This window comes from Physcomitrium patens, chromosome 1 (assembly GCF_059467195.1).
Source record: "Physcomitrium patens ecotype Gransden chromosome 1, ASM5946719v1, whole genome shotgun sequence".
NCBI lineage: Eukaryota > Viridiplantae > Streptophyta > Bryopsida > Funariales > Funariaceae > Physcomitrium > Physcomitrium patens.
Window position 1 is genome coordinate 24,531,210 of NC_143410.1, and position 26,771 is coordinate 24,557,980.

Consider the following 26,771-nt stretch of genomic DNA (forward strand, 5'->3'; position numbering starts at 1 on the left):
GCATTGGTTCAAGATTACTTAAAAGAGCATGAAACAGTAGTACGAGAAAGTGCAAGTTATGGTGCTAGAGTAGATGATGCAATTGGTGGAAGTACGGAAACTAGTGAGTTTTGGGCTTCTACCGTTTCTACAATGCAAGAAGGGAAATTACCTCGAGAAGCGTTATTGAGAACTGCAGCTACAATACGAGGAAGAACAGGTTGGGAGGATCCTGTTGAGTCTCTTTCAGTTCATGCATATATTGCTAAGAGCCAACATAAAGCTTTGATGGAAGAAAAAAGACGAGGAAATTTTGATGATACTAGAGAAGGAAATTCTTTTAAGAGGCAAACTCGAGGAGACAAGGCTCGGGAGGCAGCTTCACAAGAATTGCCTGTAAAGGATACCTCAGCATCATTGGGAGAAAAAACAACGGAGACAAAAGATAAGGGCAAATCAATTGCTTATAAGCTACTTTCTGACATTGAAGCGGCAACAAATTTGAAAGGGGTGTTGGAAGAACGTATATTAAACGCTAAGGTGGAATTCACATTGAAAGAAGTCTTGGAAATTGCAAAGAAGGAGTTTCATGATGTTATCATTGACAGCATTAAGCGAAAGAGGTAATTAATGAGTGAAACTGGAATGAGTCATGCTATTGATGCAAGAATATGTAGAGATGAAGAAGATGTTGATATTGGTTACAAGCAACCAACAAATGAAAAGAATGGATATAATCAGCGAATACGTTTCAAAGATTCTAGTGACAAGGGAATGGAAACTTTGAGCCATTATACTCGAAAGCATTGGGCAAGGGCAACTACTGAGGTATTGGTGAAGGTAGGAGATATAGAAGAACCAATAGTTGCTTTGGTGGACCATGGTTCTGAAATAAATCTCATGTCTAAAGATCTTTATAAGAAGCAAAAATGGCCAATTGATATGGAACATGGATGGGCAATACGAGCAGCTAATAACACATGAGGCGAATTATATGGAGCTTGTCCAGATGTCAAAATTCGGATTGGGGATGTTGCGACGGAGCAACATTTCTTCGTTCAAGATACAACGTCTTATCCGTTGATTTTAGGACAACCTTATATCACGGCAACACGGATGGAAACAAAGGTACTTGACGATGGTTCTGCTTATGCAAGGGTACGGAGCGAAGATGGGAGGAAAGCTGTACAATTTCTAACAGTACCTCCTAACCATGAACGGAATCGAGATAGGTTGAGGGAGAAACCATTGCCAAAGATTGTTGAAGGATTTAAGGATTTTGGGGAGGTACCACTGTAAAGCGAGATTATGGAGGTACAAAAGAAGAGGTACTCTCGCGAGATGAAGGTGCCTTTGATGCGAGTTTTATTGGTATATTGGAGAATGGAAATATTATGTATAAGAAAGTTGATGATTTTAAAAGAAAAGAAAGAAAAAGATTATATGATATTGAAGGACAGTTACGCAAGATAGGTACATTGCAAGATGATGAGAGGATTTTGGGTGTTTATGAAGAAAATGAATCTTTTCAAGCACCAGAAGTCACAGTAGAGACGAGATATAAAATGGCAGATAAGAAGGTAAAGCCTGTTGCCGGACCATTACCAGAGGATTCTAAAGAACAAATGGGAGAAGCATCAAAAGAAGCAAGTTTAAGAGATCCAATGAGTATTGGACATCAGTTTACTGAAGAGACTTTTGAAGAATTGAAGATTGGTTCTGATGGTTCTTTATTGCCGGAGGAAATTACTTGCTTCAAAAAGATGTTGGCTAAACAAGGTAGATCATTTGCCTTCGAATCTCATGAAATTGGGTGTGTGGATCCAAATATTATAACACCTATGGTTATCTTCACTGTACCGCATGTACCTTGAAATCTAAGACCGATTCCAGTACCGAGGGCACATTTACCTAAATTGGTCGAACTATTGAAAGAAAAGATAAAGATGAAAATATTAGAACCTTCATTTGCGCCGTATTCTAGTCGATGGTTTACGGTACCTAAGAAGAATGGGTCACTACGGTTTATTCAAGATATGCAGCCGATGAATGCTTTAACTGTCAGGAATACAGGAATTGGACCTATTGTAGATGAATTTGCTGAGGCGTTTGCTGGAAGGGCGATCTATTCAATGGGTGATTTGTATTCAGGTTATGATCAATTTCAACTTGCCGAAGGAAGTAGAGATATGACAACGATAACGACACCGCTTGGATTGGTTAGAATGTGCACTCTTCCTCAAGGGGCGACCAACTCAGTTGCGCATATGATGAATGGGATGAATAAGGTATTGAGAGATTTTATCCCGGAAAAGACTATGCCTTTTCTGGATGATGTTCCTATAAAAGGGTGCAGAGAAGGAGACAAGGATGAAACTTTAGATACGAGGGGGTATCGCAGATATGTTGTTGATCATATACAAGATTGTGAAAAGATTTTAACTCGGCTTGGAGAAGTTCATCTTACATTATCGGGTATGAAGTCCGTATTTGGAGTGCGAGAGGTTGTAATTGTTGGACATTTATGCGGATCTTACGGAAGAAAACCAGATCCGACTAAAGTTGATGCAATTGGAAGGATGAAAGAGGATTGTGGTTCTTTAACAGAGGTTCGCAGGTTTTTGGGTGCATGTGTATTTTATCGAATCTGGATCCCTCATTTTGCTCACATAGCGGATCCATTATATGAACTGTTATGCAATGGTTACCGATTTAAATGGGAAGAAAGGCATATTCACGCAATGCAAAGATTGAAGAAATTATTGGTCTACAGAAAAATTCAAACAAATAAGAAAAAAAACATATGGATTTTTACTTCGAGATGGATTCTTATGAAAGAGACCGAAGAAAGGAATTGGGATGCCACAACGAGTGATAGGCAAAAGGGAAGAAAAACTAAAATTATTAAAAGAGTTTCATGATAGTTTATGGACAGGGCATAGAAGAATCTGGGCTACTTTTGCTAAACTCAAGGAACGATATTGGTGGAAAAATATGTATCGAGATGTGCTCTCATTTGTAGAGTCATGTGAAATCTGTCAATCGTATTCTAATATCCGACATCGAGATGGTCTTCATCCTACGTATCCTCTGGCTATTCATTTTAAATGGGTTGTTGATTTGGTTATTATGCCGGTTGGGTTATGGCAGATGAGATATTTGGTTTTAGCTCGTGAAGATTTATCAAATCAAGTAGAAGGAAGAGCATTGAGGACAAAATCTACAGAGGGGATTTGTAGGTTTTTGCTTGAAGATGTCATTTGCCGTTATGGGTGCGTAGGAAAAATCACTGCAGATCGTGGAGAATTAAATGCACAAGAAGCTCATAAGTTCTTTGAAAGATGTGGAATTAAACTATCACTGACTACTGCTTATAATCCGGAAGGGAATACGAAAAGTGAACGCGATCACCCGTCGATTGTGAAAGCATTGGTTAAAGCTTGTAATGGGAAAGTTAAAGAGTGGCCACGGCTTTTGTCATTTGAATTATGGGCTGATCGAACAACACATAGTTCGGTGACAGGATATATGCCAGTAGAACTTATGATAAGTCGAAAACCGATTATGCCGATTGAAAAAAAGGTACTTACTTGGAGTATGCTACCATGGGAAGATGGATTGACAAGAGAAGAACTTCTGGCTATTAGGATTCGACAATTGGAGCAAAGAACGAAAGATGTCCAGATAGCATTGGAAAGGTTAAAAAGAGCAAGGTTACAAAACAAGGCACGATTCGATAAGCAACATCGATTGAGACCAAAAGCAATCGAGGAAGGTGATTGGGTACTTGTTTATGACAATAGTCTGGATAATCAACATAGTACTTTGCGGAAATTTTCATAACGTTGGTTTGGACCATATGTTGTAACAACTGTTCATGATAATGCGACTTACTCATTACGGGAGTTAGATGGTATAAAATTGAAAATACCAATTACAGAGAAGCGAGTAAAAATATTTAAACGAAGACACGCGGAGATGAATATGGAAGACCTTAATGAAGGTACAGAGATTCTGCAGCAAGAAGATGAAAGTGATATGGATAATGAAGGTGACGACGACGAACTGGACAAAGACGTAGGGGATATATTCTGAATCAAACAGCAATTGGGTAAATTGGTGCATACCGGAGGATGCACAGGTTCAGAGGGGGTGGATGTCGTGTTGTAACACGATTATATAGTGAAAATAAAAAGAAAGGGGAATTTTATTAATATTCAGTTACCTCGAATATTGGGAGCATCGACCAACTCCAGTACAAATATTGAGTGGTCAGGTTCAGTCACTCCGTTACAGTCAGCCGGTGCGTACTGAAATGCTCCATTCGATCCCAATAACGGGAGTCAGCAGGAAGAGAAGGATCAATTCACAAGACGGGTTCGAGGAGCCAATTGGATCCAATTTCGATAATCCAATCCGGGTCCTCTTATCCAATATGAGACTTGAATTGGCCGGTCAACCCAGTGCAGTCTAATTACAGGAAATCCAGGTCTTACTACGGGTCTTAGCCAATCTGACGCGAGGACCAATTTGACCCAATTACGGGAACATCCAGGTTACTACGGGCATCTTTTCCAATATAGGACCTGAATTGGTCGGGCGACTCAATGTGGTCCCGATTACGGGGTTCGATTCTGTTTCAGGCTGTCCTGTTCTCTGTGCCGTCTCAGGGAACGTTGTTTTCGGTAAATGGATTTCTTAAAGGCAAAAACGGAGGAGAAAGCTTGACGGCGAGAGCCAATTTCGGATCCAAGCTTGAGGTGGGAGCCAATTCCGGATCTAAGATGGAAGATTGAAGAAATTCAGAGGATAAGGTTAGGTGGGATATAGTTTTGGGGGGGGTTTTTTTTTTTGAGGGAAATCGGGGGGGGAAGGATTTTTCAAGCTTCTGCAAGGTTACCAGTTCGGTTTTTTTTTATTGGAGGTTTTTGAAGATCAAGGGAATTAGAGAGAGGAGCTTCATACTTCGGGTCGGGGAAGGAAAGACATAGAATTTGGATTTTTCTTCTTCGTAGAGTTTTGGGGAAGACTGAGGCAATCGCTGCTGAAGTCAGTGTTGTAATGGTGAATCGGGATTTTTAAATGAAGTGGGTTTGAATACTCTTGACTGTTTTGTAAAATCGAGTTACGTCTGTGATTGAAGGATTAAAAGGGTGTCTATAGGATTGAGTATGCGGAGTGAATGAAATTTATTGGGTTAATCTAACAAGACAGTCAGTGGATACAAGATCGTAAGTACAAAGCAGTATTGAAGGTTAACAGTTTGGGTTGTACGGGGTTCTCTGTAACGTCTAGAGACCTACCGGCTGGGGCAAAAAGGACTTCGACAAGCAGTCGAAGAGCACCCGTATAGATTTACGGTACATTGTTGCAGTCGTTTATATTCCATCAGTCAAAAACTGATAGACTGCTTGACTATCGGCGAATCTCCATACTACCTTCTACAGCCAGACGCCCGGCGCGTTCTCGAGCAGGAAAGCACGTAATACGACACCGGTAGATGTAACCGATATGCAACTGGGTTGATCTGTTCAGAAACAGAAAAGGGGCCAAGCCTACGATAGTCCAACTTGTCACAAGGTCGAGTAGTCTTGATATTGCGACGAAGTAGCCATACCTTATTACCCACGTTGAGTTGTGGTTGCTCCTTACGATATAGATCTGCGTTTATCTTTTGTCATTCTTGAGCTTCCTTTAATTACGTCTTCATTATTGCATGTAACTCTGACAACTGATTTGCCATATCTTCTGCTGCAGGATTATCAACTTTTGAAAAATCAAAAGTATCAAGTTGTGGATGATAGCCGTAATTGGCAAAGAAAGGTGTTTGTTGCGTGGAAGAATGTACCGTATTATTATAAGCAAACTTTGCCAATGGCAGAAGGGTTGTCCAATCATCTTGTTGGTAGTTGATAGTATACCTTAAATATTGCTCCAAGACTTGGTTTACGCGCTCTGTTTGTCCATCAGTTTGAGGATGGAAAGCCGAAGATAGCTTTATGTCCACTTTTAAAATCTTGAAAAGGGTCCTCCAAAATCTTGACACAAATTGAGTTCTCCTATCCGATATGATATCTTTAGGTAATCCATGATAGCGATAGATATTATCAATGAAAAGCTTAGCTGTTTCTTCACCTGTGATAGATTTTGTACATGGCACAAAATGTGCCATCTTGGTGAAACGATCTACTATCACAAATATAGAATCATAAGATCTTGAGCTTGGAAGATCTGTGATGAAATCCATAGAAATAGAAGACCATGGTTGTTCTAGTATAGGTAATGGCTGAAGAAGTCTGTAATATCGATGACGAGGAATTTTTGATCTTGAACAAATATCACATGATTGTACAAAGTCTTTGACTGACTTCCACATTTGTGGCCACCAAAAATCTCTTGATATGAGTTCCAAAGTCTTATTATATCCAAAGCTCCCTGCTGCTGGAAAGTCATGACGTGCTTGAAGAATACGTAAACGTGCTTCTCCTTCTGGAACATATAGGCGTCCTTCAAAATATAATAGATTATTCTTGAACTCGAACTTAGAAGGATCATGAGACTTGGAAGAATTATTCTCGATATCATAAATAAGAGGGTCTGAGGACATACTGGACTGGATTTGCTTGAGAAAAGTTGAATCAACAGTCAATGTTGATTTCATTGTTCAAAGATGAAATTGCTCCAGTTTCAAGAGGACCGTTCTTTGTTGCTCAAAAGTTGCATCTCCTTCTTTTGGTGCAAAATTAGAACGTCTAGATAGGGCATCAGACAAACCTTATTGTTTTCCTGGCCGATAAGTGATAATGAACTCGAATCTTGACAAAGACATACTCCAACGAACTTGACGACGATTCAACACGCGTGCTGACATGAAATACTCGAGGTTCTTGTGATCTGTATACACAGTGACTGGACTAGAAGCGCCTTCTAGATAATGACGCCATTCTTGAAAGGAATCCATGATCGCAAGAAGTTCTTTATCGTGGATCTCATAATTGATCTCGGCTGCTGAGAATTTTCTTGAATGAAAAGTTATCGGATGAAGTTTGTCATCTGTTCCCATTTGTGATAAAACTGCACCCAAGGCAAAATCTGATGCATCTGTTTCCATAAAAAATGCCTTGAAAAAGTCAACACGATATAAGACTGGTGCAGAGACAAACGATGTCTTCAAGGCTTCAAATGCTGCTTCCGCTTCTTGATTCCATTGGAATTTATCTTTACTAGTCAAGCGTGTAAGTGGAGCTGCAACTCATGAGAAATCTTTGATGAAGATCCGATAGTAATTGGCAAATTCCAAGAAATATTGGACATCTCTTACTGTCCTTGGAATCTTCCAATCCATGATTGTTTGGACTTTCTTAGAATCCATCATGAGACGATCATTTGAAATGATGTATCCTAAAAAGTCAACTTGAGTAGTGTGAAATACACACTTTTCTATCTTGGCGTACAATCCTGCATCTCTAAGTTTTTGTAATACTTGACGAACATGTATTTCATGTTCTTCGACGTTCTTAGAATAGATCAGGATATCGTCTAGATAGCAGACGACAAAATTGTCTAAGAATTCATGAAATACATCATTCATGAGATGTTGAAAAGCAGCTGGTGCATTCGTGAGTCCAAAGGGCATGACATTATATTCGAAATGTCCATACCTGGTTCAAAACGTAGTCTTCCATTCATCTCCTTCTTTGATCCGTACTAGATTATATGCTCCTCTTAGATCTATTTTTGTATAGATCTTAGCTTGATTCAACTGATCAAGGAGTCCTGATATCAAAGGTAATGGATACCTGTTCTTGATTGTGAACTTGTTGAGTCCTCGATAATCAACACACATTCGTAAAGATCCATCTTTTTTCTTTACGAATAGAATTGGAGCTCCTGCTGGAGATTTTGAATGGCGTATGAAATTCTTCGCTAAATTCTCGTCAATATATGTCTTGAGTTCAGCCATCTCATCTTGCGATAAACTGTAAATTGGTCCAAATGGTGGCTGAGTTCCTTCCTTGAGGTCGATTGAACAATCATATGGGCGATGCTCAGGAAGAATATTTGCATTCTTTTTCTCAAAAACGTCTTGATACTCCTGATATTGACTTGGAATGCCACTTGAAGTCTTTACGTTTTCAGAAATAGGTGCAGCATAAATAGCAAAAGTTGATCCTTCTTTTGCTGCGTGTATAAATGCTTTTGTACCTATCAGTACGGGTTTTACTATATTAGACTTATAATTTTTTACTTGGTTGGTAGAACTATTAATAATGCTCTGGGAAAAGTCAAGTTTACGCAAATTCCAATCTATTCGAGGGTTATATTTTTCTAGCCAGGATAAACCTAAAATAACTGGATTGGACGGGGATTTAATTATGTTAAAAGCTATGTAGCTATCATGACCGTCTATTGTTACTTTTATAGGATGAGTTTCATGAGTGACATCTCTAGAAGACAAGGGACGACCATCTATGACTTCTACATGTATTGGTTTAGGTTTCTGTACAAAGGGTATTTTACAACTTTTAACAAATTGTTCATCTAAAAAACATGCTGAGGCTCCCAAATCTAATAAAGCAGAGGCTTTGTAATTCTTAGGTCCTAAATATAAGTCTATTATAAAACAAGGAGAAGGTTCTGAGGAGAGGATAGGACCTTCATTAGGAATTGTACAAGGTTCCAGCTGCACGGTCCCTATTGTAGCTGGACGAATCCGTTTTCCGACATGTTGTCTTCTTTGACCGTCGTACCCCTCATTTTATAGTTGCGTCGTTTCTTTGGACAATGTTGAGCAGTGTGCTTAGGTTCTCCGGAATATAAACATAGTCCTTCTTGACGACGACGAATCTTTTCTTGCTCAATTAGGGGTTTAAAACGTACCGCGTCAATTTGCATGTCTTCTACTTCCGAATGTATGTTTGGCAAAGATGTTGATGTTGCCATTGAGTAATAACGTTGAGGTTCCCGTGAATGATTCTCAGATCAAAATTCGAAAAGTCAATTATCACATTTTACCACAAAATCGATTGCTTGACTCAAAGTTTGAGGATCAGGTAAGTTGAGCATCAATTTCTTTACTTCGTATTGCAATCCATAAAGAAATTGACTGATGAGTGCAGCATCATCCCACTTGATGTCAATTATAAGTTGTTGAAATTGTGAAGCATACACTGTTACTAAGCGATTTCCTTGTCGCAAAATTCGGATCTTATTTGTTACAATACGAGTTGCATCGTGTTCACCATACATAGATCGAAACTCCACCAAAAAAGCTTCCAAATTGTCCAATATTTGATTTTGTTGTTCAAGAAAAGACGAAAACTATGATAATGCAGAACCAGAAAGTAGAGTGCCAATAAACCTGACTTGTGATCCTGGAGTTGGATAGCTTTGCGGTTGAAGTTCAATTGCCAATTGTACTTGATTGATGAACCCTCGAAACTTTGATCTCGTACCATCAAATTTCTCAGGTAAGGCAATTCTTGGTTCTCTAGTACTTATAGGGTGTTGTACAATTAGAGAAGGAACGTGATTTGTTGTAGATGTTGAAGCAGCTCCGATCATCTCTATATCCCCACTTTCTGCTATTCTTGTTCTTTCCTGTGTTGGTGAATTGAGTTGGTGCATCGTAAGCATTAACTCCCTCATTTGCTCTTGCATTTGTACCATTGCACTCTTCATTTCAACAAGCTCTGCCATAATGACACTAAGAAGAAAAATTTGTTTGATACTGCTCAAGACAAAAGAAAAGAAAGACTTGATAACAAAGAAGATACTAAGAACAATATCAGTTTAGAAGTGGATAATCCGCAAACTTCTAATACGCTTATGCCTTGTCAAGAGAAAGGGGTAATCCACTCTTACTCAAGAAAAAACAAAGCTCTGATATTGTAAGTACACTCTTGTCAATCTGTCAAGGACAAGAACTCGATGAAAAAACAGTTCAGACAAGTAAGCCTTCACTCAAAGAAAAATAACAAAATATGAATAATAAGTATGTATATTGAAAAGAGAAACTAGAATGGCTATTGCCAAAAGACAAGAAAACTAGAGACCCTTGAAACTAGACTAGAAGCAAGAAAGGAGTTGACAAGAGTGAAGAAGCCTTCACTCTTGTCTCTATATATACTATCTAACTAGGGGCTACGTGGCGACGTTCTGTAGGACCTCCAATATGTGTTGACTTTGTAGGACACATGCCTTGACTTACAAGGCAAGTTTTTCTACGTGTGGGCCACATAGTTAGCTTGATCTTCAAGCTAACAACATGTGTGGCACATGGCCAACTTGTTGACCACGTTTCTAATCCAAAAAGTCAATTAAAGACACCTATGAAGTCAAAGCAGCGTCTAGGAAGTTTCTAGGAAGCTTCTATATTAAATATTATAGAATTAATTTACTTTTATCTACTTTTACTTACTTCTATCTATTTCTATATGTAATTATTAGCTTACATGATTATGGCCGTGACAAGTAATAATATAGGATCTTCATCTACTATTCTAAAACACTTTTAAGTAAATTAATAATAAGAAACTAAAGCACATTCTTACTATCTTCATTTCTATTGAACAAAGATAATTAGAAAAAGAAATACAAACTTACAAGAGCTTTTCACTAGAAATAAAGAAAAGCATAAGAAGTTGCTCCTTTACCAATAAATTAATGTGAAGTAAGCAATTACTAGATTTTAAAATTGTAGATAAAAACTTTGATATAGCTTAGATTTGTACTCATGTACAACCATGTAGAATTTTAGACTCTTTTGGATTCAAATTGGTAGATAAAAATAGCAACCAAAAGCTCAAAGAGTGTATAGATTATAATTAAGAGATAATATTGATATGTAAAATCTAAAAAATAATATTAATAAAGATGATTGGAAAAAATAGTTGTATATGTAATGCTAGCATATTTGTTGAATGAGATCTATATTTGATAAGAAAAAAAATCTTTATATATTAATATATATAAAGGTTGTTTATACTAGTGAGTGATATCTCACCAATAGCAAGACAATGTCATGCTAAGATATCTCAGTTTATTTGGCAATGATATTAAGCTATATCATCCATATATATATCAAAAATAGTCAAAGATGTAAAATTGCTCAATTTATTTGGTAATAAAGTCAAACTTGTGCACCTTCTCATATAAAAAGTAATCAAAGACGTGAGGTTTCCTAATTCATTTGGCAATGATATCAAACTTAAGCACCTTTATATATCTAAGGTTGTTAATGATGTGAAGTTTCTCAATTCATTTGATAATAATGTTAAGCTTGAGCAACTTGATATATCCAAGGTTGTTAAAGATGCGAGATTGCCTAATTTATTTGGTAATGATGTCAAACTTTAATAACTTGATATATCCAAAGTTGTCAAAGATGTAAGATTTTCCAATTCATTTGGTAATGAAGTCAATCTTGTATACCTTATTATACAAAAAAAGTCAAAAATATGAACTTGCTCAATTCTTTTAGCAATGATGTTAAGCTTGAGCACTATCTAATATTAAAAATTATCAAAGATGTGAGGTTGTTCAATTCATTTGCCCATGATATCAAGCTTGAGCAATTTGATATATCCAAAGTTTTCAAAGATGTGAGGTTCTTCAATTCATTTGGTAATAATATCAATCTTGTGCACTCTATTATACATAAAGTAGTGAAAGATGTGAGATTGCTCAAATCATTTGCCAATGATGTTAAGAATGAAAACTCCTCTATAATAAAACTAATTAAAGATGTGAGGATGCTTAATTTACTTGTTGATTATATTAAAATTGAATTCTTTGCTATATCTAAGATTTTCAAAGATTTGAAGTTGTCCAATTTATTTGGCAATGATGTCAAGCTTGACAACTTGATGTATGTAAGGTTGTCAAAGATGTGAGGTTGCCTAATGTACTTGGCAATGATGTCAAACTTGAGCACCTTATTATATCCAAGATTTTTAAAGATGTAAGATTGTCTAATTCATTTGATAATGATATCAACCCAAAACAACCATACATATTGAGGTTTTCGAAAGAATTCAAACTTCTTATTCATCTTGGCAGTATTCTCAATTTCTTATAATATTTTAAATTTAGTATTTTTAATGATGTCAAATATTTTATTATATTTGGTAATATTTCCAAATTTAAACATCCTTTTAAATCAAATTCTAATAGTATAGTCATTTCAAAGAATGCATTTAAAAATATTTTTATAAAAATACAATTCTTCAATTCCAATACATTCCAAGTCTTAAATCTCTTCCAAACATCTTTGTTACTCAACATATAGCTTACTTTGTTTAATACATCTTGTTGTACATTCTATGTAGATAGTATGTTTACTAAAAAATATTATAAGTTGATAGATTTTGTTTCTCAAATCATAAAATAAATCTAATCTTCTTATGTCATCTTTTAATGTAAGAAAATTAACAAAGCTTAACAATCAAAGTGCTAAAAACAATCACTTCCAACTTCACCACATACATTGTTTAGATTATTGTAATACAATCCTTCCAACTAAAAAAATAATATAATTCCAACACATAATAAGTTTAATTTTTTTCCACAAGTCATGCACTTTCTATACATAAAAATATTTATAAAAATAAAAAATAAAAAAATCAATACATAAATTTGTATTAACATAAACTTCAAAAATACAATAATATCTCAATAATATTAGTATGTCCTATCTCCAAACTTTACATGTAAATATTTCTTATCATTATTGCCTTATCTTTATTATATAAATGGCTATCAAGTACATCACCTTCTTTGAAATTCCATGAAATGCCTCTACATTCATGTTCCACACTTGTGTGTCCTTACAATCAATTTTCAATTCAACAATCTTTCTATCCATATCTTGTAGTTGATCATACATTCTTATAATTCTATCTTTGTCTATTTTTACTAATGATTGATTTATCAATGTATTAAATATAAATTCTATATATTTTTTAAATATCTTTCCTTCATTATTAGCTTATATTTATAATGCTCCTTCTTTCAATATGCCTGTAGAATATACATCATTACAAAAAAAGTAACATATGTCCAAAAATATATTCTTCTCCTTAGCTTTCAAGTTGTCAAAACTTACTCTCAATATATCCCAAATCTTATGGTCACTATTCTTTTCATCTCCATCCAACTTTCTTCCCTTTTTTAATCTTTGTAAAACTCGCTCGTAATATCTCAACCTCTTTTTCCATCTTAAGCATACACTTGTGACTTTCAAGCTCAATAGTAGGCTATTACAAGCTTTTAAAATCTTTTTGTCAACTTTAGCAAGTTCATGTAGAAACTTATCTTAGTATCCATAAGAATAAGTGATAAACAACTTCAAACTTGTTTCTTCATTAAGTTCTTCAACATTTATTATACAAATTTTTATTTCACAATACTCTATGGCTTTGCAATTTTAAGTTGTCATAATCAAAGTACTACCATTGCTTGTAATTAAATCATCCATTGACATAATATCTTTAATTTTCTTTTGATTCTTCATATTGTCAAATACTAAGATGATTCTTTTTTTTTTTGTGATTTCAATGTTTTTTATGCATCCTTCAAATCCTTTGATTTTTTTTTAACCTCCAATTTTTCTAAAATATTCCAAGAGGTTTTATAACTATTACCACCATCTTCAATGCACTCAACAAAGCATGAAGCATCATACATGTGCTTTAAACTTTTCAATATGGCCTTTGCTATTATGGTCTTGCCTATTCCATCCATTCCAAGACATAATATTTTTACTTTATTTTCACATAGTTGTATTATTTACAATAAGCATTGTGTTCTATCAAACACTTCTTCAATTTCATCAATTTGAAATAAGACAACAAACCATCTTTTAATAGAAACAATCATAAAATCAATACATGATTCATATAATACAATCTAATTTAGTTTTACAAACTTGAATTTATATTTAAGCATCTAACTATCACCATAGTATAAAAGTATGTATACAAACAAAACAATCAAATTAATCTATTCAATTTAATATATATATATATATATATATATATATATGTGTATATATATACCATAAATTTTGTTACAAAACTTACTAATAACAATCTATCATGTGATTGTTGTAATTCTACATCTTGATAACTTTGGTCTTTTGATATATCAAAATATGGTGCCTTTACTTGAACTATTCTAAACATAATCTTTCTCTTTAAGTCAATCAATCTTTCACATATATTAGCAAACTTTGGCTATTGCTAAAGATTCAAGCTTCAACACTCTTTAATGAACCTAGTCAATTCATCACAATTTGAAGGTAAATTTGATCTTTCATCATTTTCTATTCTTTCTAATATCTTTGTTGTCGTAAAGGCACCATCAAATGGATCTTTTTGGAGAGCATCTTACAATATAGCATTACAAATGAATAAACATCTGCTTCAAAATGACACATTGTCATTATTTGAGATTTGTTCTTCAATGCCTTAGGAGCTATATATTTTGGAGTACCATACACCTTCTTATCTATTGAAGCTTTTGGATTGCTTCCAACTTCAATCTTAGATATTCCAAAGTTTATCACTTTTACAATAACATGTTGAAAATTTTCATTTGAGATTCTCTTCTTTTTTATATTAAGAAAAATATTGTCAAGCTTCAGATCATGATGTACAATGTACATGTCATGCAAGTAATACATCCTTCTTACAATTTGATGCATAACATCAATTAAAAAAATGTAAGATAATTCTCCACTTTCTTTAACCAACTTGCTTAAGCTTGTTTTCATCAATTCTATTTCCAAGTATAATTCTTTTGTTTTTTTTTTTGCTTTTAGTTGTCACTATTTATTTTTTTTCATTTGCATCACCTTCTATTGCAAAAAAATACTTAATCAAGTTGAGATGGCTTATACTTGCTAGAATGGCCACTTCTTTAATAAATAACTCAAGGTGTCCAACATCCATCTTTTTAACTACACAATCAAGTCTCAACCACTTTGCCTTGCAAACTTTTCTAAAAGATCCTTTACCAAAAGAATCCATGATTTTAAGATTTTTCATATTTGATGGTAGTTTTAAAGCATTGAATTTCCTAACTTCCATGTAATGCAAGTCTTTCCATCTTTGCAAAAGATGTTTTAATCCATGTTCTTGAAAAGATTCTTCAATTTCAAAGATCAACTTCTCATACAAATAATTTTCATCACCTTCTACTTCATCCCAAGTTGCAACATCAAAAGTACCACACATGTTGTCTTTAAACTTGTTGGGATTGTACTTTATAAGCATATTACAATAATGCTTCAAATCCTAAACTAGTTCTCTTAACATTTCTTTGTTCTTCATTTGAAATATAGATACTTCACACCAATTTCTTTTTCTACAATTCTTTATTAATAAATAAGCTTGTTCAATACAAAACATAACTTGCTTAATAAAAGCTAATACTCTAATCCATTGTTGCATGTCCAAAAGCAATCAAACATCTTCATAACATTTTCAATGTTCTTATATAGATTTGCACATTAGTTTCTATTCAAGATGTCTTTTTTCTTCAATAAAACCTCCATCTCTCTTATATGCACTTGACATTCTTTCTATAAATCTCTTCCAATACCTTAAATATTTGATATTGTGCCAATATTTTGCATAATTATTTGATATTGTGCCAATATTTTGCATAACTATTTGATATTGTGCCAATATCTTGTATATGATCATTTTGTTCCAAGTTGGCTAATAAACTTTGCTTATATAAACTTGATACAAATATTTGCATCTTTTGTAAAGACTCCTTCATTAAATCCAAAAACTATGCTTTGAAGAATTACTTCTTTTAATTTCCCCCTATCACTATACATCAACATATACACATTACATTTCTTATGTGTTTCAAAATATTTACTACTCTTTTTTATCTACATTGCATCACCAATCAAATACTTTTGTATTTTATAAACTAAACTTAAAATCCAAAGACTAAACCTTCAAGCCTAAATAATCTTACTACTTTCACTTAATCCTTCCATGTTTTCTATTAAACTATTTCCAATCTATACTAATAATGCAAATTTTACTAAAATTAAATACAATTTCCAACTTTATCTCACCTTAGAACTTAAATCATAGCCCTTAATCTTAAATGACCACCATCCTAATACATCCACTTTCAAACACTTCAATACATGACTAAAACACTTCAATAACAAGGCAAATGTATACTCTACAAATTTACATGCAACATAATATTAATTCATTTATCCTTTTGATATTCAAAATATAATCAAACAAATAACATCTAAAATTCCAAGAAACAATACAACAAGCTTTTTATGAAATAACTTGCACAAACCTCTATTTATAACTTCCTTCTACCCATTCAATAAAAATGAATTTCAGACATCTTATAATTTTTTTACTTTTTTATTTCAACCAACTAAGATACCAAAAAAATGCTACTTTCTCTAAAAACTTAACTTTGACCACACTCCTACTACCTCTACTTATCTAAAGGTTAGTCTTAGAAATTAGATGTACCACATCCTAACAAAAACAATACCTATGAACACTTGTACCATTGATCAATACAAGAGCCGCTAGAACTGGTTTCATCAATGATTCACTTGTGAGCATATTCACTCCAATCCATCTTTGCGCAACCGAAAATCAGAACACATCACAAAATTGTAGTTGGTTTACTGACTCCGTCTAAAGTGGTGTATAAAGAAAACCTCCATCACGACAATTTCACAACTGAAGTGTTTTTAAATTTTTCTTGACGACAACATAGGCTAGCCGATGAAAATAGCATGCACTTCCTCCCATGTTACATCTGTAATTCTATCGGAATCCGACTAGACAAATTCCCCAAAAAACGCTTTAGAAGCTTGATATTGAGTGGTCTGAGCACCCAGAAATCTCGTTTGTACTTTCGCAGGGACAAAAGATGAAACCGACAAAACACACACAGTAGCTAGAACTGAAAAAGGGAACTCGCGAACTCGCCACTTCATACTCGAAACCTCAGACCAACACGACGGACCATACAGCAAAGGGCAATGACGATCGCAAGTGGATAAAACAAAACACCAACTTCGTGAGTTAGGGTTTGCAGACAAACCCTGAAAAACAAGACGATGCTCCCACGTTTCCCACCACCATCCAGCGCGCCAATTGGGCTCCGAGCAAAAGTGCAACGTCAAGTCGGCCGACGATTCCAGAGATGCACACGAAGCTCCTCGCTGCCAACACACAAAACAAACAAAACTCAAACTGGTAGCTGTCTAGAAAAACAAAGTCGGAGAATCACATGGTACAGAGCCAAGTACAAGTGCTGCTGCTCCAGAACTTGACAAAGCAAGCCAACCTGCAACTCAATCCTAACTGCAAACACTTACCTACTGTTTATGCGAAGCCTCCGAGTAGACTTGATGTCATCACAAAGCAGCTACGGATCACCTCGGCTCCAATGAATGATGCTCTTACCAAAGAGAGAGAAGCGTCGTCATGTAAGCGACAAGGCGCGGAGGATCATTCAGCGAGCGAGCGCGAGAAAAGGCTGAGAAGTTACTGCGAGAGAGCGATGCGAAGCGAGGATTCGGTCCTTCAGGCCAGACAGTCACACCGATGCCGAGGCATTGTGTGGTTGGATGGGATGGGCTATCCATCCCCTGGATGGATGTGTGGATGGATGTATGGATGGACGGATGGTTGAGACACTTCGGTTTCGTGCACCAACAACCACATTGTATTGTAAACAGCAACCCAGTGGACTCCTCCCATCCATGCGTCCATCCATCCTACCAGGACAAAAAAATAGAGGTCATCCATCCAGGCCCTGAACCAAACATGACTTCGTTCGTCCAAGTTCATAACGAGAGCATGGACCTCCCTTCCACCAGGTTCCTCAAGTATCAAGTTTTTTTTATTGATTGAGATTATATAATTATTAATACTTTTGAAATGTCACACATTTTAGTTTGAAACTCAAGACTTCCTAAAAAACATATTTTAAAGGAATATGTATATATATATGTATATATATATATATATACACTAAAATTTTATATGGTAAAAAGATGTTTTGAATTTACAAAAAAATTAAAATTTTGATATGATGATGTTGGAGTTTTGAAAGAATTTTTGGTTTATAATTGGCCACTATATATATATTTTTTTTATTGCAATGAAGAATCAAATTGTCTTAAAACAATATTTCTTTTATAGCCATTTGAATTATTTTTATGTGTGTAAACAAGAAATGCATATTATTGGCAGTAATTTTTAAAAAAAATTAAAATTCTAAATATTAATTATTCCATAATTTCAAAGTTATTTAAAAGTAGATAAAAATATCTTCTTATACTAAAATTAAAATTTTAAAAACACCATAAAAGTAAAATGATCTTAAGAATTCCAAAAAGATTTTTAATAAAATATAAAACTTTGCATTTGAATAAAAACGCCCACTTTAGAAAAATATTTAACTTCAAAATATGTAAGTATCCAACTATTTTATATAAAATACTTGATCGAATATTATCTTTTAAACTTTCAATTAGAAAACCTATGATAAAGAAAACTTTCCTTCAAGCATCATATTCTTGTAATTCTTTTTACATCTTGTGGTATAAAAAAGCCTAGATTCTGTAAGTGGCAATTTTTTTATATTCAAATTCAAAATTTTTTACTTTAGTAAAAGAAATTTTTATTTTATTTTTTAAAACTTAAAGTTATATATATTTCTTTTTAAAATTTTATTTTTGTTAACATAGTTGATTAGTAAAACATTTCCTAATTGTTGGATATTGTTGCCATTATTGTTTATTTATAGGGTTTGGTTGTCATACTAGGAAGTCATCAAGATTTAAAGAATTAGCCTTACTTTTATGTTATAATTACCATATAAAGAAAACAAACATTGAAAAATGGAATAAAAATTGGTATAAAAATTCAACACAGTACACAAGTTTTCATATTTTATTTGATTGTTTGTTGTATCTTCAAGTTGTTACTTCATTTATGTATCAGAAATACCACAATGCTTAAAGTTAAGGAAGTTCCTGTTACAAATGTCCTTTTACATTGCTTAGACAGTGTATTACCTATCAATGGAACATTGTGCAATTACAAACTGCAACTTCACAACTAATCCAAGTTACATCAAATAACACATTGTATTACTCCCACTCGCTCTCATACACACATACATATATATATATATATATATATACAGAGAGAGCGAGAGAGAGAGAGAGAGAGAGAGAGAGTTGATTAGCAAGGATTATATCACTATATTGCACTCGACTATGAGATTTCAAAATATTCAGGTCAAAATTTTGTAATATTGAGCAAGTTACGACAGTGTCAGAGATAATTCCATTGATGGTAGAAATTGGAGAAGGCTACCTTGAAGATACACGGATTGGCTCGCTTCAAAAGTACATCATGGATTCCAGGTTGACCCATCTCTACGTTTGATGAGTAATATGTAATTTTTGTCCACTTTAGGTTTCATCTTTGTTAAAGCTTAAACAAAAATGAAAGTTAAAGTGGAAAAAGTTGTACAGGTCTTACTTCCAAAACAAATTTTTATCTCCTATCTACTAAGTTTTGAAAGTAAGACCCGTACAACTTTTGAAGAATAATGCGGCATCCTATTGGCGGCTCAATCACACACAAACAATGGTAGGTCGGGACTGCATACTTTGAAGGTGAAGCAAAGACAGGAACCCAGTGCACAATAAGCTTTCGGCGATTCCGTACCTCCTTTCAGCCTTCAGAAGAGCACTCTATTACTGATTCTTTTCTAGCTTAGCCACATCTGCTACTACCTAAATTCCCTGGAGTTAAAAACGGTGCCCAAATAGCTTCAACGTTGCATTTGTAGCAAGAGGTGACACCAAGGCTGGAGTAATCATTTGTAGACGTTATAAAGCCAGAATCCTCCTTCACATCTGAGATTGTTCAATTTTGGCATGAAGTAATTGACAAAGATACCCGCCTTTGATAGGTTCAGTAAAACGATCCCTACAACCTTCGAACTCAATAAGGATTCGCTTGTTTTCTTGTTCTAAAGCAGCATTCAAATGGCATTTCCCCGCTGCGAGACCAATATTAGGTCATGAGTAAGGTTTGATTTCCAGTTGCCAAGTTGCTATCCTTCACCTGTTTCGTACACTTCATTCGTTCGCGAGCTCTTGCTTTGATCACGGATATGTACAATAACATGTACATCAGTCCAGTCCCTGAAAGAGCTGGAACTTGGATACTAGATGAGAAGAGATCGGGGCCAGATAATGCACTCCACAATGCGACTGAATCGTTGAAGCAAATATCATATTGGATCTTCAACAATCAATCATACTTCCTTCCTCGATTTTAGATTCCAGAACCTGCCAGAAGGTAGTTAGGTAAAATTAGAATGAGTGAATACAATTAGATCGATCATTTTCAAACTTCACAAGAACACTAAACAGTTACAGTATGTCAAATGGATCAGGGCCTCACCTTCACAGCTCTAAGGTTTTCCAAAGCATCACATGTGTCAGCTTCTTTACGAACATGCACTGCTGAATGGATTAGGTTGCGCATGATTTCTCAGCGACTCAAGTGCCTATGCTGATCGTAGACAAATAAACGAAGATAACCACCTCCCAAGATCCCTTCGATAGGTCACCAAGAGAGCAACCCGGATACAACAACAATTTTCAGTGCATCGGCCCCATCTGTAGCGCCATACCTTTCAGCACTCATCATATTTGGAAAGCCGACTTTGTGGTCGATGCGTATGTTCACACCGAGAAACGTAATTGAAAGCGTAGTTTAAGACCAATACTATGTGGTCACCAAGTAGACTTGAGCACGAATAATGCTGCTTCCCACTCTGAAACCTGGATGAACCATAAGCCCCACAAGTGCTTCAAATGGAAGTGCAGATTGATCAGTGTCGGCATCGCTAGAAATGCCGGGCACAGCGGACTCCATGTAAGTCGGGTTAAACTGAGCACCCTTGCGCACAGAAATCATTCTGGCTGGTGGTTGAAAGGAAAATGCTAGCCTGTGAAGCAGCCACACGGACACAGCAAGCTTGCAGTAACTCTCATAAAACCTGCTCGACGGATGTCGACCAGCACAGATCTCGTCGCTGTGGCTGAAATCTCCAAAAAAAGCTTCCTCTGTCGACTCGCTGACTATGTGCAAGAACTTTTTGAAACAGAACTCGCGAAGGAAAACATTATGGGGTCGATTGTCTGTTAGCAACGTAACTGAATCCGCAACATTTGTGTATGTATTGTACTCTTGAAAGCATGCTTTAGACTGCTCCTCAAGGTCAAAGATTTCGGTCATGCAGCTGTCGATGTTGTAGCATTCACTGTCAAAGTCTAAGAACATCCTGCGGAGGATGAAAGACTGAACTAGGAACTTATAGTCGGAAGGCCGTGCCACGATAACTTCAGACTCCAAGCAAATTTGTTCATCTAAATCCCGAGCTTTCGATAAATGCTGCTTAAGGTAGGACATGAACGTTCTAGAGAAAGTGTGTGCAGCCTCTTTCACACCAATTACAGCAGATAAAAGAGTTTTGGAAGAGGGCCCTGTGTTCTCACTCATATGCAGCTTGTATGGAATTCCCCCGGCTGCAAGATGCTCCTCCATATCATATAACTGTCCACTGAGCTCTTCTATCACTAGGTTCAGTCCTTTAATCTCTCCTCTCAGTTTATCTTCCAATTCATCACGTTTGGCGTCTAGATCTGCAATACCCTTCGCATGTGCTTTTACCATCTGTTTAATAGATTTATGCTTCTTTTTCAATTCTTTTGCATATCCCTTCTCAATTTGCTCCAGTTTCCGGTCCCTGTCTTCCAGCTCCAGTTTATAATAAGTTCTCCACTTCTGCAAAGAATCGATCTTCAGCTGCTTCCTCGCGTTGCTCTCTCTCAGCTTGTTCATCTCTTGTTGGACTGTCCTAATGTCCCCATCCTTGCCACTATCCTGGTAATCAAAGGTCTTTATCATATGGTCGCCAATGATGATATTTTCCCCCTTCTCTACATTCAGTTGTGGTGATCCTGCACTTTGGTTTGCCTTACTTCTGGAGTTCAATGCTGCTGCTACCATTTTTTCAAGTTGAGCGCTTTCCGTTGGACCCAGGGCACTTCCTGGTGCGTCACTACTGCATTGTGACGTTTGCGAGAATGATATGGAGCGTGATTCACTTTTGTCGGTCTGAATCAACACTGAAGGTAGCATCCCATAACTTCCATTCTGGACATGGCTATTTGAGAACATTATAGTACCGCAAGTCTCCTTGGTTTCTGCAATCAAATTATGTGATCCTTTCCCAGAGACTTTCAATGCGGTAAATGCGGCTTGCATATCAGCCTCCGCGGACAACCTTTCGTGCATCTCCATTGCATCTCTATACAACTCCTCTGCTAATTCCTCTGCTTTGCTCAGTGTATCTTGACTCAGGTCCATGTGATCTTCCGCCGAGTCTGACCAATACAACTTGTCATCGTAGTCTTCAAGTGTTCGCAAAGTATGTCCATCAGAATTGGTAGCACCTGGCCATGAAGACCTTTCTGCACGCCTGTGACTTTCATGAGCCTGTTTTCTTTCTTCCAACCCTGGAGACTGTGTACCATCAAGGGAGTTGTTTCTTTGCAGATATCTGTTTCTCCGGTGAGATTCATTCAGCTCCACATCCTCGCTTCCAGATTCAACGAAATTTTCTGCGCCGCCTCCTGTGAATGGTGTCTGTTTTTCCAGTATTTCTCGGTATTCTCTGTTCAATTCGGCAATTCTCTGATCGTTGTACGTGTACACGGAAGACATGTCAATACTGGGAAAGCCCAGCCTCTTGCGCTCCACAGCCTCGAAATTCGAGCATGGTTTGGAGATAGTGCGATCTCCAACCTGGGCCATGTTCAAAGTGTGTGAAGGAACATCACCATCCTCGACTATGGACACAGGAGAATCAGGCTGAAAGCTGCAGCACATCACTTGAGTCGTCAATGCAACTTCAATGCTTCTGTAGAAGCAGTTGGGAGGGGGGAGAGAAAATAAACTATGGATTACTGAGAACGGCACAAGAACCTACTCGCAAGTACTTGGTAGGAAATATTCTAGAAATCAGTGACTGTTTAAACATGCATATTGAAAATCCTTCAAGTTTTCGGGTGTATATCTCAAACTATTAAGGTTGCGGTTGCGGAAGGAGGCAAGGATTGAAATTGTGCTTAACCTCTTTACAGATTACATTTCACCTACAGACTCTCAAAGATTGGATCGATTTTCACCTCGACTTATCAACAAATTTCCAACTGTCAGCAGCTTCAATTGCAGCCTTCCGTGCCGCATCAGATTCCTCCGTAATCCGTACCGCTGCAAGAGATCGCAACCTCCCTCTCCCACGTAAACTCTCGAACTGATCAAATCCCTCACACTCTGAAGCTGTTTTTTTTATATCCGCAGATAACGATTCCATCTTTCCATTAAAATCCATCTTCATCCCTTCCTCTACGTCTCTCATGTCTTCACAGAAATGTACACACTGTTGTTGAAAATTCAGTAATGTTTCTTCACCAACATTATAAGGGATGAACGTCCAAAAATAATGATATCAAGGTAGGCTAATCTTATGCAACAAATGGCTCCTCGAATATAAATTATCATCACAAATTCAATATCTACATTGCTGGTAAAATGTGCCCCAAGGTCCGAAACTGTTACAGGAGTGTTGTTGACGCTATACTTGCTAGTGCCACTGCTGGTGATTGCTCTACCGAATTTAATCTCGTTGACGCTGCCGATCCTACAGACAATGTTTACGAACGCTACTTTTCCTGTATTCTTCCAGCTTTTTACCCTCAGGGGTATATAATGGATTCCATTGTTGTGCTCCTCGCAGCTCAGAGAAGCATTCTCCAAGGAGAAGCCAGATGACATCAACGAGATCCGTTCACACCACTCCAGAAGAAATTAAATCCGCAATACTTTTCAACTGTTCTACACTTGTAAGGTTTGGAATTCAATAGCTGAAATCTTCCAGCGCTCCATGAACCCACCAGAAATGGTACAATATATTCCTTGCTTGTGATTACAGTCCACAGCCCCCGAACCTGCCTTTCGGTGCGTCATATACATGACATTTTGTAGAAACTTCCTTGCATAAGGCTCATACTTCGTGGCTGCAGATACCAAAAGACCAAATACTATTGTTAACTATGCAATGACAATGAACTACGCTCAGTAACCTACATTAAAATAAAAACTATCAATCAGTAACCAATAGATACGACGAGAACTCTTACTAAGGGTTACACCACGCTTGGAACATGCTCGAGGACCTGCTGCAAGTGTAATCTATTGCAGTTCGAATTCATGCTATGAAACTATTGCAGGAACAAGTACATTGCCACCCTACGTTGTTCTACACCGTCATTTTAGATCCAATGCGATATTGCAAACCACCTGGAGCACCAGCGGCAGCAGTGAGTTTCTAAGCAAACGCAGTAAATGGATTCCCTTCTTTGCATAAAAAAAATAAAAAAAGAAATAAACAATCAAATATATAAACGAAGTCACAATAACTAGCCCGTTCTCCCTGCACTTGGTATTAACAAAATGCAGGTCTCACTCAAAATGATGGTAAAATGCAGGTCAATGAGTTGAAGAGAACACGTGCCATTAGCATGATATCAGAGACTAGCGTGTGATTTTTTTCCATAACATGAAGAATCTACAGTCTATGTCTACAAGTCCTTCCCGAGAGAGAGAATCGGAAAAAACTTCACCTTCAAAAACGACTTTCCACTGTAGACTGTCTGAAAGAGCAGGAGTACGCATTCTACTCGAGAAAATTCTACAGACCCGTGGACCTGCACAAACTACCGACCAGCTCGAAGCAGAAGCACTCACCAGTATCAACAACGCAACGACGGAGGCGGGGATCAGTAGGCTCAAACCACGCCACATCTCGCTGCACTCCATTACACGAACAAACCCTGGCACCTCTGTGCAGCGTCCCCTTTGTACGAAACCCGGCGCCCGACGCTGCGACTCCCGACCGCGGGGCATCAGGCAATGGCAATCGCACGCCTGCACGCTCGTTCGCAAAGCGAGGTTTGCGCGAACCGCCACTTCGGGGCTCACAATTTGCAAGGGCAGGAGAGCAGGGAATATGGTCCCAGGGGGCCACCAGTCACGTAGGGGAGTGATCCATGGGAATGCCACCATTGCATGCAAGGTGCATGGCTCTCCTTCCTCAGACGGGCCTGTAGTCAGTTCCCTGAAAAAACTGAGGAGCGCCCGCGCACACGAGGGATGCAAGAGCACAGCCATTATTCTAAATTCCGCCGCGCGCCATCGCTCCCCGTCTCGCGCTACGTCTTCCCTCCTCCCTCATCTCCACTGCTCCGATCCCTCGCTCCGCCCCGCGCTCTGGCCCCCCTTCCTTCTCGATTCCGCTCGCTCGGCGCTTTTCTCATCCAAATTTCCCTCTTCGTCCCCCTCCTTTGTTCATCCGATCGCCTTCTAAATTTTGGGTAGTTCTCAGAGGTTCGCTGCCAAGTGGATGTCTGTAGTGTGGAGAGGCTTTTGTGTTTGGACCTTTTCATGTCTTTTGGAAGCTAATTTTCTGGCTGATTGTGGCTTGAGTTATTTTTAATTTGGTGAGAAATTGGACAATATTATTCTGCACTGAGATCTATCTTGGCATCTTCCTCTTCATTCTGCTTTTTTTTCTCTGGTACATATCTTTCTTGAAGTTCTATTCTAGAGCAAACATGCGACAGTTTTTGGGATTGTGAGTAATTTTAGTATCCTGGTTTTTTGTTTTTTGTTTTTTTGTTTTTTGAATGCATATTAAGGGAATAATGATTGAATTGTACTTTTTGTTCATATTCAGTGGTGACGATAGTTTAAAGGGTGTGTTGATGGATGTCGAGGTTGTATAATGAAAATCATTTGTGTTTTTGATGTAATGTTTTAACTATGTCTCCTTGTATGTTCTTGATAACAGAAATATGAGGGAGTGCTAGATAAAAAAATATTCTTTAACCTGACACTCTTCAATCTCAAGTATCTTTTTTATTGCTTTAATTTATTAATAATGATTTTTTGAAGGAAAAATAATTTAATATTTAATTTCAACATTTAGTTTTTTTCTGTTTGTCTTATTTTTTATTCATTTTTTAATATTTGAAACACTGTTTTTGTTTTTATAAATTAATTAACCTATGAAAGTATGTATTAAAATAAATCCTCCTTGTTTCTTTGGTGTTTTTGTGTTTTCAATGTTTTTACTTATTCAAACTAAACTATCAAATCAAAAAAATACATACATACATACATACATACATATATTTATATATAATTCTATCTTTATATAATGTATGTTAAGTTTTTTTAAGATATGTAAATACGATTGACAATGTTTTTTTTTCTTCAAAGTTTTATGCTTTAATGTTATATATATATATATATATATATATATATATATAGTATCATCTTTATAAGTTATATTATACATATATATATAATTATTATAAAAGATTGTAATTCATCGTATTATTTTTATATTATATATTTATGTATAGGTGTATGTATGTATATAGGTATAATATAGTTCTTTAAAAGTATTTTTATAAAGAAGTTTACTTAAAAGCACATGATTAAAAATTCTTCTAAAGGTATCTTGATTCATAAAAAAAAAATTGTCATTTGGAAGCTTTAATATAGGAAGATATTATAATCTCACACATAACAAGAAAGGATCTTGGTGACAACAAATAAAGCAAG

General features: G+C 36.3%; 1 protein-coding gene, 1 long non-coding RNA gene and 1 pseudogene across 3 annotated transcripts; all 3 read right to left on the reverse strand.

Annotated features, from left to right (window-relative positions):
- Window positions 1–12,973: 12,973 nt before the first annotated feature.
- On the reverse strand, window positions 12,974–15,744 carry LOC112289700 (uncharacterized; annotated as a pseudogene).
- A 1-nt stretch (window position 15,745) lies between these two features.
- LOC112285633 (uncharacterized) lies at window positions 15,746–17,565 on the reverse strand. Its single transcript, XR_012218614.2, has 2 exons — window positions 17,363–17,565; window positions 15,746–17,206 (listed from the first exon to the last, which is right to left on the reverse strand). It is a non-coding gene; the product is annotated as an uncharacterized LOC112285633 (long non-coding RNA).
- A 574-nt stretch (window positions 17,566–18,139) lies between these two features.
- Window positions 18,140–25,451, reverse strand: LOC112280516 (uncharacterized). Of its 2 annotated transcripts, none has more exons than XM_024516094.3 (4): window positions 24,891–25,451; window positions 23,270–24,160; window positions 20,475–22,959; window positions 18,140–20,359 (listed from the first exon to the last, which is right to left on the reverse strand). In XM_024516094.3, exons 2-3 carry the CDS (start codon window positions 23,500–23,502, stop codon window positions 20,802–20,804), a joined length of 2,391 nt encoding a protein of 796 aa, XP_024371862.1. In that variant the 5' UTR covers window positions 23,503–24,160; window positions 24,891–25,451; the 3' UTR covers window positions 18,140–20,359; window positions 20,475–20,801. The 2 variants fall into 2 exon arrangements, with proteins under 2 accessions (XP_024371862.1, XP_024371872.1); XM_024516104.3 differs by having other exon boundaries at window positions 23,270–24,443.
- Between the last annotated feature and the right edge of the window lie 1,320 nt (window positions 25,452–26,771).

Coding starts and splice junctions, on each gene's coding strand:
- LOC112280516 (XM_024516094.3), bottom strand. CDS start 23,502: ATGAGAGACGTAGAGGAAGGGATGAAGATGGATTTTAATGGAAAGATG. Junction 22,960..23,269: donor AAATTTGTTGATAAGTCGAG/GTGAAAATCGAT, acceptor GATGTGCTGCAG/CTTTCAGCCTGATTCTCCTG.